Source organism: Cololabis saira, chromosome 17 (genome assembly GCF_033807715.1).
Source record: "Cololabis saira isolate AMF1-May2022 chromosome 17, fColSai1.1, whole genome shotgun sequence".
Classification (NCBI taxonomy): Eukaryota; Metazoa; Chordata; class Actinopteri; order Beloniformes; family Belonidae; genus Cololabis; species Cololabis saira.
The window spans coordinates 19,153,679-19,171,220 of NC_084603.1; the positions used below are offsets into that span (position 1 = coordinate 19,153,679).

The 17,542-nt window shown below is 38.6% G+C and overlaps 1 protein-coding gene across 1 annotated transcript in view; it reads right to left on the reverse strand.

Annotated features, from left to right (window-relative positions):
* Positions 1-775: 775 nt before the first annotated feature.
* Positions 776-17,542, reverse strand: part of hpse2 (heparanase 2) — a 71,254-nt gene continuing 54,487 nt past the window's right edge. The window contains exons 7-12 of the mRNA XM_061745653.1: positions 13,076-13,169; positions 11,538-11,644; positions 11,288-11,402; positions 7,554-7,699; positions 5,349-5,495; positions 776-2,422 (exon numbers count right to left, since the gene is read on the reverse strand). Coding sequence (XP_061601637.1) covers positions 2,260-2,422; positions 5,349-5,495; positions 7,554-7,699; positions 11,288-11,402; positions 11,538-11,644; positions 13,076-13,169 — 772 coding nt within the window. The 3' untranslated portion in view covers positions 776-2,259. The remainder of the gene's footprint in view (positions 2,423-5,348; positions 5,496-7,553; positions 7,700-11,287; positions 11,403-11,537; positions 11,645-13,075; positions 13,170-17,542) is intronic.

Consider the following 17,542-nt stretch of genomic DNA (forward strand, 5'->3'; position numbering starts at 1 on the left):
TTTGTATAGAAAAAAAGAAAAGCAAAGGGCAAGACTTAACCAACATCCTTCATTTCTTCTCAAGCCTACCGAGCATGTGGATCAGCTGACACTTAGACAAGTGTGGCTCAGGTTTGGTCCATGTGGGCCGAAGCTGAGGTCTGGACTTTTAAACCCATCCTGGCTCCTCGTTTCCCACCAGCAGCTGCCTCATGCAGTGACAAGACACCACTACAAAGACTTGCTCCAGCAGCTTCCTCATCTGGGGCTGCAGAATGTAGCAGTTTGTGAATGTGTAAGAGACTGTGAGTGACTGAGTGACGGACCTGAAAAACAGAAACTTATATACCACAGAACCTCTGCGAAAAGATGCTGCAGGAACCTTGACAGTTTGTATTTACGGCCCTTCTGTTCACAGTTATACAGTACCTGCCTCTCGTTGTGCTCCCGTATGAGGATAAATCACATAGTCTCTGTTTTCTTTTCTTCTCCTTGCCTCATGAGCTTTCGAAAATCCTGCTGTGGTGTCTGGTTTCAATACTTAATGTCAGTTCACAGGACGGAACATAGCCGTTTATGCAGCAGTGGTTCTTAGCTCCAAATCCTCTCTTGTATGCAGCAGTTCACAGACAAAGTTTAATGAAGTCTGATGTCTGGCTGTGCTGCTGCAAACCTGCCTCTGCTTCCTCCCGGCACCAGGAACTGAGCACAACAACACAACTTGTTAGGCATTTGTGAGTATTTTCTTTTTTTTTATTAATGTAAACTTTTATTTTGTTAAAAGAACGCAGACACACTTCACATGCTCTTCAAAAAAATATGGACATCTCTACATTAAGTATAAACACGTTCAGAGGCAAATATTCTTTATATATAACATGTTCAGACACTGACTGTGGTCTTGTTCACCTTCCTTCATGTAAGATTTTAACTGTTACTCTTTAACTCCGAGTACAAAATGAGCAACATGACGTGTTTTTAAATAAGATAGAAGAAATAATACATAACAAAAGGTTATTATTTTTCCTTGCAAATATATTATATCTGCACTTGTGGCTTTCAATTGCCCCCATTTGTATGGTCACTGTTATTCAAAGAATTCATTCTTAGAATTATTTTTGATTTTATTTTATAATCGGCATCATTCCCGCTGACGTTACTGGGCCTCGTTTAATAGAACTACAGAACACAAAGAAAAGTATTTCATCATATAAATTAAATGTATATCCAATGTAACATATCAAGCTTAAATCTCTTTCATCACTCTTCTTTAATTTACATTTTATCTAGTATTGTATGATGATAAATCTGTACAAAAAAAACCTTGTAAAATATATAATGTTTTCCATAAAAAAGAGACCTAGCAGCATTAAAGGTTTATAAAATATAAAATCACACAGAGGGAACATAAGTTAAAATGCACCTGAATAGTTGGGATTTTAGAAGTGCTGGACGTGAAACAAAATACAGATTTTTGTGTGGATTGGTTCACATTGGTTTTTTTTTTTTATATTACTGGAAAATGGTAACATACTGGCTCTGACACTGAAATTGAATCGAAGCGTCCCCTCACACACACAAACAAGCCTTCAAAAGAAATACACTTCTGTTTTCTGCGACACGTCCAACATGCTGATTGTTATTAGTATTAGTAGCTTTATCGATAGAGCACATGCACACACAAACACACACACGGCACGTGACGGAACGAGGACGTTTCATCTTTGTGGGAATGGTTATGCAAGGGTTTTCTGTTGGTTGTCTGACGAATAAAAAAAATAAAAACATTAAAACAATTCAAAGCTTGACAATCAAAGAAGGAAAAAAAAATCGTAATCATGATGGTAAGACTTTTTTTTGATACTGTCGTTCTAAAACACAGAAATGCCTTGAAAGTAAAAAAACAACAACAATAACAACAGCAACAAAAATTGTCCATATAGACTTTGTAGCATTTGAGGAATTACTGGTGAAAAGAAAAGGAAAGTGTTCAGTGCAGTCCTTCACATCTGTCATGGGTAAGCCTTTGTTGGTACAAAGAATCAGCGAGGAAAGGATCAGCTTTATTTGTAACTTGCAGGAGTGGCTTAAATATCACCACAGAAATGACCATCTCAGTGGTTAGAGACCAGGATTTAACCAGAAAATCTTCCTATATTCAAGTGTCCACTCTGCTTATGTGTCCTTAAGCAAGATGCTGAAGTCCTCAGTCAGTGATATTCTGGTTGTTAATGTTTGTGTCAAGCTGGCAGAGCACCGGTGGTGAATGTAGGGTCGCCGTTATCTTCGACAGGCGTATGCGTTAATGTTTTTGATGACGTAAAAGCCTATGGTCATTGGAGGCATAGCTATTGTCCTTCCGGCCCTCAAGGTCTTTGGCTTCAGTTCTGGGAATGTCTCATTGTCCCGCATGTGGAGCTTCTCCCCGTTCAGCTGGACGTGTCTGTAAACACGAGGAGACAAGAAATATGACGATCAGAGGGTTTTCTTTTATGTTCCCTGTGGAGCGGATTATTGCACAGCTTGCAGTAATAAAGAGAAAAAGCAATAACAGGCAGTATCTGGAAAAAAATAAAATAAAATAATTAAAAAAAAACAACCTGTTATCTAAAAGTTTGAATGACAGTTTGAGTGTATTGTTATTCATCGGCAAACTGATGAGAAGAAAATGAAATCCACAGAGAGGGAATCGCTTAGATCACGAAACGTGACCACATTCCTCAAGACCTGAACTTGTACAAATCACAGTTCAAAAGGAAAGTTCACACTGGTGGAAAAAAGGCACTTGCACACGGCATCTACATAGTGCTTAAAGATATTAAAATGCATATGTTTTAAAAAATAACAAGGTTTTCTTTTTTCTCCTCTTAAGCCATATAGTTGCAGTTGATCCTCAACATGCCTGTAAAAATGTATGCCTTGATATTTAACCCCCCCACCCACAAAAAGCCCAACTGTCAGACAAAAGCTTTTGTCCTCTCAACTGCTGTGCAGCTGTGAGTCTCTGACGTGGATCAGTGATCTCCCCGGCGGTTCAGTCCTTACCTCGGCGGGTGACAGGGTTAATTTAATCTCTGTAAACTTCACCTGCTTGCAGGCACACAGAACGGTGGTAAGGCTAAGTAAGAGACGTGTGTCTGGATAATTTCATTCTACTTCTGTCAGAGTTATGATTCTGTGAGTTGTACACTTGGGGGTGCTGCTGTTACAGTTTTTGTCATTAATAAAAATGGCACATAAGTTCAAACTGACTTTTTAAGTCCAAACTTTTCTATTAAACCTAAATCTTTCTCGAATAGTTCAGGGGGAAACTGATTTTACATTGTGGATTGTAACAACTTAATCTTTTTTGCAAAAAGAAATGAAAAGACATTTTATTTGTCATGTTTCTAAAAAAAACAAAAACCTGATAAGTGATACAGTATGCAAGTGACTATAATATTGTAGAATTTCACATTGTGAAAGAATAAAAAGCTGTAAGTTGGCTTTTCAACACGTCAAACATCAAAATTTTAGAGACAATATAATCCAGTCATACAATTAATCTTATAACTACTGAAACGTTTAAATCCACTAATGAGTCTTGTGCAGCCATAATCCATTCTGCAAGAACGGGAACTTTTGTCGACTTTCTTTTTCCGGACAAAATAAAAAAAAAGGACATCTGCCTTTTGTGGAGGCTATTAAAAGTGACATTTTTAAAAACGTATTTTGAATGATGAACTTTTTCCATGACATCACTTTAAACGAGTACTAGTTAAAACAGACTTATGTCAAAAGGAATGGAAGCGTAGCTATTTCACATCCCATAAAAACTATTTTAAAATGGATATTGGCACAAATAAACAAAAACAACAGGTAATCCTGCAACAATTCAATGAGCTCAGATGACTTTAACTTTTCCCAGGTGACTTTGTTTCTCTTTACATGCACAACACAAGGTTGAACAATTTTAATTGTCAGTAATTGCTGTATAAAACATTATTTTCTTAAGAGACTTTGCTTCACTTTACAGCACAGAAAAAGTGCTTTTAACAATTAACTTTTGAACTTAAAAGAGTTGCTGTTAATGGCATTGTAAAGTTTATGATAATATGCGAATAAAGGCCATTGGTCTGGAGGTTTTTACAAGAACCAAATTCAATAAAAATCCCATATAAAATTATGCTCAATAAGAAGAAGTTACGAGTCGAACTGAATTGCTCAATGCTGCCCTTCAACAAGCATTAGCCTAAACACTTTAAAAAATCCCACCACTAGACAAATTTATGGACATCTGGTGCTGGTGAGTTGATCGTTAAAGTCTCATGCCCTGTCTTTGGTAAAGGAAAGCACTTAAGGAAAGAAAAGGGGCATGTCGTTAGCGTGGCAGCTTATTACTTGCCTTGCTATCCTGTTCTAACACCTAAAACATCCTCCATCATTACACTGTTACTGGGGGATCATGCCTGAGCCTCTATTAGGCTGCACATTGGGATCACATAACTCAAAAACAGAGACACACACACAGTCCTGAGTCATTACGTTGTTATTCCAGGATTTGTGGCTTCAGTCAAAGTCAGAATAACAAGCCAGGGGCTTAAAGGAGAGAAACCAGACTGAAACCATAAACCTTTCATTTTAAAAGACATGGACATGTAGGACTCTATGATATCAAGTATACATCAAGTATATATTTGGTAAAATGACGTAAAAAAACAACTACAATTGAATGAATGGTATTAATATAAATTAAATAAATCTATATATTATAAATCTATAAATAAATATCTAATAATAAAACAGGTTAAACAAGGTCACAGAAACAATGCTTAAAGGAAGCGGAAAACTTTGACTTTAGGATTCAGTAAAAGTACAGTAAACAGTAACAGTGGGAATAAACAGACTTTATATTGAAAAAACAATTAAAACATATTTACATTATTCTTATCAGCTTTTGCCAATTACAAAAAATGAGTATGGATAAGGGAAGGAAGAGATATGTGGCTTTAGTGCGACTTTAGTGCGACTTTAGTGCGACTTTGTTTTCTGGTGTGGGAGGCACGCAACATCATGACTCAACAGAAACGGTTCCCTGTGGTCTTAAAATTGAATTAATTTGATTCAATGCAGCCGTCTAAAAGGCCTTTGTTTGACACTATAAAAGTTTAACCCGTGAAGGGATTTATTAAATTGAAATTTTCCTTAGTCCTTCTCATAGAATCACTGATTTTCATGGTGATAATCAGCAAAAGTAAATAAAGAAATAATAACTAATGCAGCAGTTATTATCTTATTTTCTGCAAATGACAGCATTGTTGGTCTGACAGAAAACAGTTATTATTATTTTGCGTATATGTGCATAAATGTACATGAAAGAGGGGGCTAACCTGGCTCTGAGTCCCTCCGTGCCGTACGGCTGCAGTAGGTATTGATGGACAGTCTTGTTCCGTAACGTTCCCGCCAACTTGATTTTCTTTCTTGAGCGATGCAGGTTGATGATGTAGATTGTTATGGACCCCCTCACATAGTTATGACTAATGCCAGAAAGACAACAAAGAACAACACAGCAACATTACTGTCGTCTTTAAATTCCAACGAAGACTATCAGGCCAGAAGAAAAAATATAAAGAAAGGATCTTCTCCACATCTGTTACAGGAAATTCATAATATACTGCAATGCCATGTCAAATAAAATTCTCTATACTTTAAGATGACTGCAAAGAGCAGAAAGTCTTTGATAGTTTTATCACACATAGTAATGGGATAAACGCACCAGTCCTTGATCTAATCTAGATCAAAAGGTTTGCAGAAAATTAAGAAAGTAAGATAAAGTACGTCTCAAAAATAAGCTCCAAGTGGTCCTTTATCAGGGGGCTATAAACTATTATCTATATTTAGTATGATCCACATTTCAGTTTTTAAAAACAATAATCGGCTCCTTTTGTACAGTATCCAACAGTATCTATTATTAAAGCCTGCTGTTGTCTGGTCCAGGGTCAGATGAAGGGTGCGAACACAAAGGCCGACACTTCTTGAGTTACACAGACAACAGTGTCTGAGTCCGTCTCCCAAAAGCAAAGCACAGGGGAACCAATTTGATAGGAATACTAGCTAAAGGTAAATAACTAAGCGAGACAGATAGGACAAACATGATAAAATTTAATTAGGGCCCAGGTATATGACAAAGACAACATAGCTGTACTGAATACCACATGTCAGCCGTGGCGTTGAGGGTCGGGGGCTGTATGGCCTGATAGACATCTCTCACTGTTTCAATCTACAAATCTTATATCATAAAAGCATACTTGGATTTCTGTTTAATGTTTTTTTTTTTTTTTTTCCCCCTTTTAGGCACAGGAAAAGCCATTTATGCCATTAAACCTACAAGACTGAAAAAAAAAGCAGTGTACTGTTGTTGGGAACAACGTGTGGCTGGCTCCGGGTTAAACTCTTGGAGCCTTGTTTCGGGGAAATGTGCGTCGAGGTTCAGAGCAACAGATTTGATGTTTAGATGGAGGAAGATATAATGACCTTTCAGGTCTTTCGAATGATGAGGTTCCTGGAGATCCAAACCAGGAACACAAACTCGATTTAATGCTGTTTGATGTATGAGCATCACTGGAAAGAAGAAGAAAATACCATACAAACCACTAAAAGGGGTAAAAGGGGAGTGAAAGTTAAATTTCTAAGCTCTAAAGACTATTCAAACCACTGACTGCCTGGACACATTTACTGTACAGTCAAACCACCAGGACTACAATGGTTTGTCCAATTATGAACTGACTGTAAAGCCACTAAGTAGCAGAAATTATAGTGGCTTTGGATTAGAGGAAGAATGTATTAGAGCCTCGTTGTCTGATGATGAATCCAACGCTGATTGGTATGTTGAGTGGATACGAACGACACTGTGTACCATCTCTTCACTCCCAATTTCCCCAGATGACTGACTGACTGCACTTGTTGAAAACTATGTCAAATATTTGTATGCATGTCATTCATGCTGCAACTCCTGCTTATTAACCGACCATCCATCTCTCTGCTATTTTTCCAAGAGATGTTCCACCTGTAAACGAGGCCCGTCTAGAGTAAGTAAGTCTAGCCTGGTGCTGACAGCCTCTGGCCTGGGTTAAATGATAACCTTGAACAGGCGATGGTGGTACTCTTTATGTCCTCCCAGCACAGACTACCTTATTGTCCCTCCCCCTCGAATATCCCCCTCCAGCCGGTCGGAGATGGGATACAGGCCTAGCACACCTTTCAGCGGCTCTTTGACGACAGGGAGACAGAACCCGCACACCTGATAAGTGATACCCGTTAAGTTTTATAGGGTCTGAGCTGTGAATGTCCACTGACTGCTTATTTATGGGAAGCCAAATGGGTCGGCAAGGGATTTTGTTCTCCCCCACCAGACAATGAGCCTCAGGTGTTTGCAGCATGACGAGGGAGTTGTTTAAACTTCAAGCAGAGTGGTTCACATCTAAATCATCGAGGCATTTCCAAAGCACTTCAAAAAGGCCCTGAAATGCTACAAAACTAAAACCTTTAAAAAAATAAATAAAACAACTTCAAGTTATACTAGCGGCGGTTCGTACTTGGAGTAGCTGGTACAGTGGGCATAGATACGTAGCTTGTCTCGTATGACTCGCCCTGGTTGCGGCTTCCTCTGCAGTCCAGCCACTCGCACGGCTAAAACCCTCGGACCGACCAGACGCTTGAAGACCAGAGAGAACCAATAATCCTGTAAGGTCAAACACAGTCACACAAACATTTACTGGAACATTGCCTTCATGAGAGCATTGGTTACTTTTTCATCAGGATCTTATATGGTTGTTTAAGTCTATAATACATAAAAAGGCCTGTGTACACTAATTGATGAAGGTCACGGTTTAAACGGACTGACAAAATTATAATGTAAATATAACCTTGGATGGGGGGACTGTGGTTATGTAAAGGAGATAAAATATCACCAAAACCTCCCATTGTAAGAACAGTTGAGGTTTTGAAAACCCAAAACAAACAATTTGTCGACATTTAGCTGGAACTGACTGTTCCACGAACCATGTCCCCTCTCACTTCACAGCACCTGAGCTGCCTAGAAATGACAAGTCTTAAATGTGACATCTTTACAAAATATTATGCTAGTTCATAAATTGCTGTTTTTTGTAGTCACCGTTGAGTGGGCCGCCATACTGAGCCTCACTCTACAGACAACACAGACTCAACATCGCTCCAAGAGACCCAGAACAACATGTGTTCCTCAGGAAGTTCCCATGCAATCCTGCATATGGCAACATTTAAGGGCTTCTTTTTCCACGCTGGCTTTAACTTAATTTGCTGCCGAGGCATCGAAGAAACAGAGCGCAGTATAGAGCTGTATATTGTTGACCGCGGCTGTAAGGATGGATGGATGGATACGCAGTTAGATCCAAGATCGACGATGACTATGTTGTTTATAAAACAAAGACGTTATGAGTCGGTAATTCTGGCCAGAGACAGTTTATGTTTAAACTTACAAACACAAGTACAAGAAAGTCAATGTAAAAAAAATCACTAAACGGATATATTTCAATCTATGGCTTTGTTAAAATCACCGACAAGTACAGGGACGGGCATTACCTAAGACTAAAATTTCTTATTGAATATCAGCCGAGGGCCTAGAATTTCAGCAGCCTGACTGTTTGTCTGTTTTCATGACTAACTGCCTGCTGTCTCCCCGTCTGCTCCAGATTCTCCCTCCCCAGATAAACAGAGAGACAAGCATCCACTGCAGGAACAGCCAATACTTGAGCTCCAGTCAAAATACTATATAAACCAAATGGAGAGAAAGAAAGGCTGGCAAGTTCACGGATGACAAAACTCCACAAAAGAAAACCCATAAAACAGCTGCCAATCAAACCTCTGCTGCTTAGAATTTGAGGTAAGAGAGGACAGCAACACAGCAAATAATATTTAATCCTTTGTTTAACTAGTTAAACTGCTTGAAAGAGAACTTGCATATCCCTCCATTCGAGTAGAGTTCTCAAATAAACAAAAAATTATTCTTCAATCATTAGTGTCCTCAGGTTTTCCCATAAATGATTAAAGTAGCTGTGACAAATAAAGACATAAAAATGCACATGGCAATAGATGAAAAAATTTAACTGCGTATATCTATATATATCCGACTACTCAAAGAAGGAATCCCGGGTGAGATCACTGTCACTCTCGTTAGGATGTTTACATGTTTACCACCCATATCTGGCGGCAGATAGGCGGCACATGTGGAGTGAAATTTTTTTTACAAACACACACACGCACGCACGCACGCACGCACGCACGCACGCACGCACGCACGCACGCACGCACGCACGCACGCACGCACGCACGCACGCACGCACGCACGCACGCACGCACGCACGCACGCACGCACGCACGCACGCACGCACGCACGCACGCACGCACGCACGCACGCACGCACGCACGCACGCACGCACGCACGCACGCACGCACGCACGCACACACACACACACACACACACACACACACACACACACACACACACACACACACACACACACACACACACACACACACACACACACACACACACACACACACACACACACACACACACACACACACACAAAATAAGAGTAAGAGTGGGACAGAAGGGTAAGTGCAGAACAGGGGGAGGGAGGAGAATAAGTGTGGAAAAAGATGAAGTGGTTGAGCCATTTAGTGGGCTGGGGGCCTTGAGTGGATTCTACCAATGGTAGAGTCATCCCACAGGGGAAGGAGCCAGCTCATAAATTTCCCGTGAAGAGGACAGGTTGGCCCTGCAGTGAATTCTCACAGCAGGTAGGCTCGTGCAGCCTCCAGACATCCAGCCAGGTTAAAAGCATTGTGATCCTAGCAGGAGATCGACATTCCCGGAAACATAATGGAGACACGGAGGGGGGAAAAAATGAAGCCATCTTGATTGGATAATATCTTGTAGTTAGGAAGAAATAAGTGCGGTGAGAAAATAATAGACTGAGCTTAAGTGATGGGTTCATGAGCCAAAAACCATAAGCATTCAAAATTGTCTTTGAGAAAGCCAATACTCTTTTTAGCAGCTATTATCAATCAAATATCTATTAAATGCTTTTTTGCTTTTCTCTACTATTGTGGGAGCAGACTTAATATCAATATCGTTTAAGAAAGGGCTTGTCTTTTCTGTGATTCAGGTAAATGTAAACCTTGTGTTTAAGTTTTTAACAAATACCTTTATGAACTTGACTTAATGGAGCATTTTATCCCTCTTTTTCACTTACAAAGTACATTTTGGACTGATTTGAGAGGGATCAGCTTTAGAATTTATACTTTAGAAAAAATAGTTTAATAAAAAATAAAGTATGTCGTTTTTAAGTCATGAAGCACATGGCTACAGCTAAAAGTGCTTCGATCTCAGGTGTCACCACGCTTCAAAGTATCCTCAGATGAAACATTGAAATCTATTTTGCCTTCAATGTGCACATTAGTGTGTGATTACACAGACAAAGTGTTGTACACTGCAAATAAAATAAAATGCAAATGCATAATAATAATAATATTCGCTGAGAATAAGTGTCTGTGTGTGTGCATGTGTGGATAAGAAACATGCTTTTGAGATCTTAAACAAGGCTAAAAGGAGCTATATGATGTGAACGATTTACCATTCATGTCTTATTTAAGTGTTGTTGGAATGCACAACTAAACTCGTAAATTTGAAATTTTATGTTCTGTCTCAGGATGACCGAAACGCAGGGGAACTTGGCCTTGGGCAGTTCAATCCAAGACAGCCTTGCAGGCTATTTTACTCACTTGCCTGTGTATCGGGATCTCAGGTTGCAGATCTCTCACCGGCCAAGTGTCCTCACAAAGAAGCACACATTCATGATGGGGGTAGAGGGATGCAGTGACACTGTCCTGCGCTACTGATAAAGGGCTAAGGTTACATGGCATTTCGCCCCGTCGTCTAACCACTCATCACCACTAAACGCCTTTCATCTCAGCTAATAGCTCCCACGGGAAAGAGCAAGAGGTGACGTCAATTCAATTCAATTTTATTTATATAGCATTCATTACAACAGAAGTTGGCGCTTTCCAGAGACCCAGAACATGACGCCCGAGCAATTATTACATAAACATACTGTAACATAAACAGTGGCAGGTAAAAAAACTCCCCATATTACGCAAGTAATAAGGGGTTTTTTAAAACCTTATTACTTGCGTCGAGGGACTGGGTCTCGTACAGAAAAGTCCAGCCTTAGAAGGACCACTTTGGTCAGATATTTGTGATTAAAATTGAGATGAGATGCAGACTTACAGGTAAAGGGTTAAAATGTTGATCCACAAGGTGTGTGTATCCGTAGTCAAAAAACGATTGACGCAAAACCACATCGATGCCCTGCACAGCAGCCACACCCAACGTGTTCATCCATCTGGAAACCAGGAACACATACCCACAGAGAACAAGGTTAGAACTTCTACAGATGCCCTTTGTTTTTAAATATAAAATGTAATTTACTAAACTAATATGTGTTCTGAAAAAGCAACAGTATGATAACAGGACTCACAGGAAGCTGGCCGCATACGTCTCAGAGAGGTTATTGATGCCGCCTGACCATGCAGGGCCCAGGCCACCCAGCCACACCTTCTTGCCAGGCGTGTGCATGTTCACAACCTGCAATGGTGATGACAATGAAGATCATTTGACAAAATACACTCTGTAATAAACTTTGTTGATGATTCGTGGATGATTCATTACAACAGAATCATGCACAATGCAAGTCAGGGGGTTAATGATCAGGTGTGCCAATTGTAGATTCTTTGTGTTAATGAAACACATTTTTTTTATGCGCTGGATAAATTTTAAAGGCCGTAAAATGGTGGAGAGTAATTAGAGCTGGCAACAAAGGCCTTCTACAGATGCAGGGCAGCTTGTACCACAGGAGGCAGAGTGATTTATTAGTGGTGGGTGTGAGATACAAAAAGCTGTGGAGAATAAAAAGCGCAGAATGAACGTATCAATGAATAGGTGAATGTAACTTTTAGAGAAGGGTGCTTTGTTCAGCTAAAAAGACTAGAAAAGAAAATTTACAATTTACACTGAGAAAAAAATGAGGATGCACAATGTTTAATGATGCATATGTGCACAGAGCAGAAACACAGAAAACAGTGGCCAGAAGAACCAAAGTTACACTGAATGCAGTTTCACGGCTCTGCCCTCGCTGGAAACATGAAGATGAGGAAATATGGTTTAGCTGGTAGCCTAAAATCCTACATAAACTAGACCAAATATTTGAACTATAGCAACCATTCTTGCACACAACTTTAATGTTTAGCTGCAACAACTTACAACCCTATGTTTAACTGAAAAAATAATAACAAGAATGATACATTTAGATTTATAGAATAAGTAAATAGTAAATTGTACATATTAATTTAAAGTGTATGTGCAACAACTGTTGTGTAACCATTGATATAAGCACACAAGATATTATTTTGAAACTAGGGTCTGTGAAGCAGGCTTTTCGGTGCTTTATTTTTAATTGCACACAGGTGCACACAGCTCTGTATGCACACACTAGGATTTTTGTCTGTAGACATCTTTTATGCATCTTCCACCTGATCTCAGTTGATCAGTTGTAATGCAGAATGAAACCCTCTAATGCAAACATTTGTCAATTTTTTGCGTGTGTTATTTATTTAATCCTTTCATTTTTGTAAAAAATGGTTGCTTCTTTCTCTTTGATGCCGTTTGTCTCTCAAAATTCAGCAGGTTTGCCTCGTGGCAGATTTACCCAGAGCACTCACTCTTGTGGTTTGCACATGTGGCTTCTTCACAGCAAAAAACTGTTTATGGACCGAATGATCTATAACTTGGCAAACACAAAAGAAATGCAAATGTGTTTTATGATTAAATTGGATTATTCCTTCATATTTCCCTTTGAAGCGGCTGGAATGTAAAAATCGACAGAAAAAATAAAGGAACCCCAAGAAGGCCTGCTGCAAGTCTGTGATTTATTTCAGGCATAAAAAGTGTTCATAGATATTTGCCTTTCACCAGTTTATACTTTAGTAAAGGGTTAGGATTCGAAGGAAGCAGAAGTACCTCGGAAATTTTAGCAATCTGTTCTGTCAGTGTGTCCAAAAGACGGGTTTTTAGGAAGTCCTCCCCTTTCTTCACTCTGCCATCTATGTAATAACTGTAACAGAAGAGAAAGAAAATGCTGTGAGAGAAAAACTCTTCATAGTCCTTTCAACATTAGTAACAAACCTTTTGTTTTTTTACAGCTCATCGGAAAGCAATAGAAAAATGTAAAAGGTCAGTTTACATTTCTCATCACTTCATCTGTTAAAACATTCTGATGAATATTTTTTTAGAAGATTTTAAATTATTAAGTTTACAGATGAATAGTAAAATGCACAGTTTATTTACCCTCGGTAATGTTGTTATATCTTACAACAGGATAAACAATCACAAACAAATTATTTAAAAAAAAAAACACTTTTTTTTTATGAGATGGCTGCTCAGTTAATAGTAGTACTATATCCAGTTTAGTAAGTGTTTGATACGATTAGACAATAATGACAACTGACAAAAGGTAGGCCAATGACATATCAACTGTAAACACGAATTATCTTCATTAGTGCAGAACCAGACCACTCATTATACATCCATCCATCATCTACAGCCAATTCTCCCTATTCAGGGAGCAGGAGTGTGCTGGAGCCTATCCCCGCTCTATTCAGCCAAAAAACAGTCCTCCATAGGGCTGTCCACTGTAAATGTAAAATATAATGCACAACTTACTTTTCTTGTTTCTTCAAAGATATTAGAAGACATATGTCAATTCCCTATACTTTGATAAATAGGCACACACATGTTCAATTTACTTCAGTTTATTGCTACTCCAATCCTATTTGAAAATGTGGTGTTGCATAACACCAGATTTGGAAAAGCTAGACTTTTCAGACTGAGCATCAACCATGCAGAAATACATCTGCAAGGACTCTGGATGAGACAGATAAAGACACAAAGAGAAATGAAAATCATAGATGACGTTAAGCGAGCATGATGAGGGAAGAATTCATTGGCAGAGCCAAAGACTTGAAGAAGATCGCCCTGTGGGCTGCCCAAAATCCTCTCCAACATCCGCTTCAAGAGTGCAAGGAATGAAAACAAGAAAGCACAACCGCACTGGAGGTCAAGCATCAGGTATCACACAAAAATAACATCTCATTTGCAGAGAAGAGGATTCAACAAAAAAGCTGCATGAGTCACAAAATCCAAAAATGATATTTCTACAAACAAATGGTATCTAGACACAAAGTGATGGCTCCCAATTATCAAATTACTTTTGATTACTAAAGCATTAGCACTGTAAACATTAAATAGATCATTTACAAGTGCACTCAACACTGTTCGGATGGAAAAGCTGAATATGCAAGTATGTTTTCTTGTTTCGTTTTAGTGGAAATAAGCGTCTCAGTGTCCTGCAATGACTTTCAAAAGGTACCGGTACTTGAAAATTTCCAACTGCTGTAAGTAACTTTAACAGAAAACACCTCCGAGTGGTTTACAGTTCAACAGTCAACTGATCGTATAGTCAGAATGACAGGGTAATTTTTCAACATTTCATTAAAATGGAGTGAAACTCCAAACTGGGCCTCTGTTCCAAATGATTGAAGCCAATTTAAGTTATTTTTCTGCAAGAAAACAATGAATACTATGACAGGCAAATTGCACAGTATTCAGAAAAATAAGACAAATAGAAAAAAAAAAAACATTGGCATGAGCCTAAAAAAAAAAAGAGTTGAGCTTTGTCTAAGACTGTTTTGGAAAAGTCAAAGGTGTCAACAAGATGGTGAGAAAACAGCTGAAATTAGTTCATGCGGGGTGAAACAGTGTTGCAATCTGAGTTTAACCTCATTGAAATCTTCCTCAGAGCATTCAGGAGGCCCCAAGCCCCCGGCCTCTTACTGTAAACAATGCACACATAAAGTTTCACAAATGATTTAGTTATCCTGTCATCTTTCCATAGAGACCTCATGGTAATTCTGCAAAGTTCCAGGAAAGAGTTTCCACTTCATATAGAAAATGAAGACAGCAAAAATTCTTATATCTACAACTTGCATCAAATTAGGAAATCAGGACCAGCTGGATTTTGTCTGTGTTACATAAACACAAGATAACCTGTCTTTGGAAAATACTCATGTTGGCTCACACTCGGTCTGTAATTAAAACAGAAACCTTTAAATAAAATGAACATAAAAGCCCTTGAGGGTTTGTTTTTATTTGTTGTTGGTTTTTTTTTTACCAAGATTGGAGGGATTATAGATCGCTACTATGCATCAAAAAACGAACCAGGAACTCCTCCTTTCTATGTCCAACGTTTGGGGAGGTACGTCTGCAGCTACACTGACCAGACTTTAAAAAAATGCAAAAATGAGCAACATTGTGCGTCAGTGTTTTTAGAAAAAGACCCAATGGCTAGCTTGTTTTACAAAGTTCTCTCTGAGTGCCAGCACCACATCAAAGCCAGTGCTCTATTAACACAGATAAATGCCAAAGACACAGATGTGATAAAATCAGACAGAGACGGATCACAAGGGAGGAACAGCGTTGATGCCAAAAATGGAAATATATTGAAAACTAATACTATTCCATATATAATTGATTTATTTTCAAACATATAAAGGGAGTGGGAAGAAGAGACTCTTTTGAACTTAGATTGTGATCATATAAGGCATCAAATTATTCACACAGTGATTTTTAAATTATTCCAGAAAATATTCAAGTATTTCATGAGTCCAATCTTGAACACTTTACTTGCTTCACAGCAGTATCAGGCACCGTCCATCTGGTGCAAAAAGAGACTCGGGGTGAACAGTGGGGTAGCAAAGAATGGACAGGATGTATTTCATGATGTGAACCAACAGCTCATCATCAGGTCAATCAATCATTACTGAACAGCAGAAAGATATGTAGCCTCCCCCAGGAATGCCATCATAAAATTTACAGCCCCTATGCGAGTTTTGTACTTGAGTAAAAAGTTGAGTCGCAAATCTTTAACATCTCTTTCATAACTATGAGCAAAAAGCACAGAATGCTTCCTGGGATGTGGCAATACTGACATGGATCAAGAAAGATGTGGCTTTAATATGACATCCTGGCTTATTTAAAATCTGACCACATAGCTGTAGAGAGTAAAAGCGATGAGTTTATTGGTTTCTAAAGAAAAACATGGCTTAGATTCAGATTAAGGCCATGATTATTATTAAAACAAATCCAAGAATTTAAAACCAAAGACCATCTTTTATTATGACAGAGTTTTAACAGTGGGAGATTGCTTGTTTGTTTCACACACAGATGTTAACACAACTAATACCCCACTGCTGGAACAATTAGGCTCACATTATGTGCTTGACTCGGGGGCATCTAAACAAAAACTATTGTAGAAAAGGGCAAATTTGTCTAATTCCCTTTTCTTGCCCATATTTTCACAGTTAGAGCCATCTGGTCACACATTTTTGTCTGTTTTAAATCTCTCACCATAAAGCAACCCCTGTAGGTAAGGCTTTTGACTGTACATACGGTTGGAGGGCCTGGCTGTAGTTAAGTGTTTGATTGAAGTGTATGTTTGTCTAAAACCACAAATGTCAACCTCATGGCAGAACTGGTGGAAAAGCCGGGGAATCAGCATCGAGATTCATCTGCTGGGGACCGTAAATGTTTGTAAAAGGTTTCATGGCAATCTATCAAGTAGTTGCTGAGGTTTGTCAGTCTGGATGAAAGGGGTGGGCCTATATTTACCACACCTCGTGTTAAAAAATGGCTAAACAAATGGTTGAAAAAAATTTAGTTTAAAAATATCTCAACAGGAACATCAATTGCCAGAAATAGTGAATTGTTGGTGACAATGGGAGTAGAAGTGCTTGCTACTGAAGTAAACTATTCCTAACTATATTAAAGATATTAAAAAAGGGTAAAGAAAAAGATTATTGTGCATGGATACCAATCTCTAACAATGAGCAATACAATGTATTTTAATCACCTGTGAGATGAGTTACTTGGACAAAAGTACAATTAAGTATCCAAAATTATTGTGATTCTCCAAACTGAGAAAATGTACATTTCGTTTTTCTTTTTTAATATATGCTCATTTTGAACTTCATACCAGCAAAATATTTCAAAGATGTTAGGGGAAAAAGGCATGTTTACTTCTTTATTGTCAGTGTTGGACAAATGGAAGTTTTAATGTTTTCCCACTCATGTTTAATGCAGCTCTAACTTTTTTAAATTCAATGGCTGAAGAACTGCAAGCAAAACATGGCCTGTTGTTGTCTTGCTGAAATAAACAAGACAATGCCATCCAGTGAGATCATGTCAGTTTTCAGTGTGCTGTAGCTTTAGGGTAAAACAAAACATAGGTTTCAGGGCTAATTTTCAAACTTAGACTTTTTTAAGCCATTCAGGTGAAACCTTTGGACAAGTTGTCTCTGTTTATCTCAGTTCTGACAAAGAAAGCCAAACACCTATCAACTCTAAAGTTTAACAGATCAAGATAATAAGTCA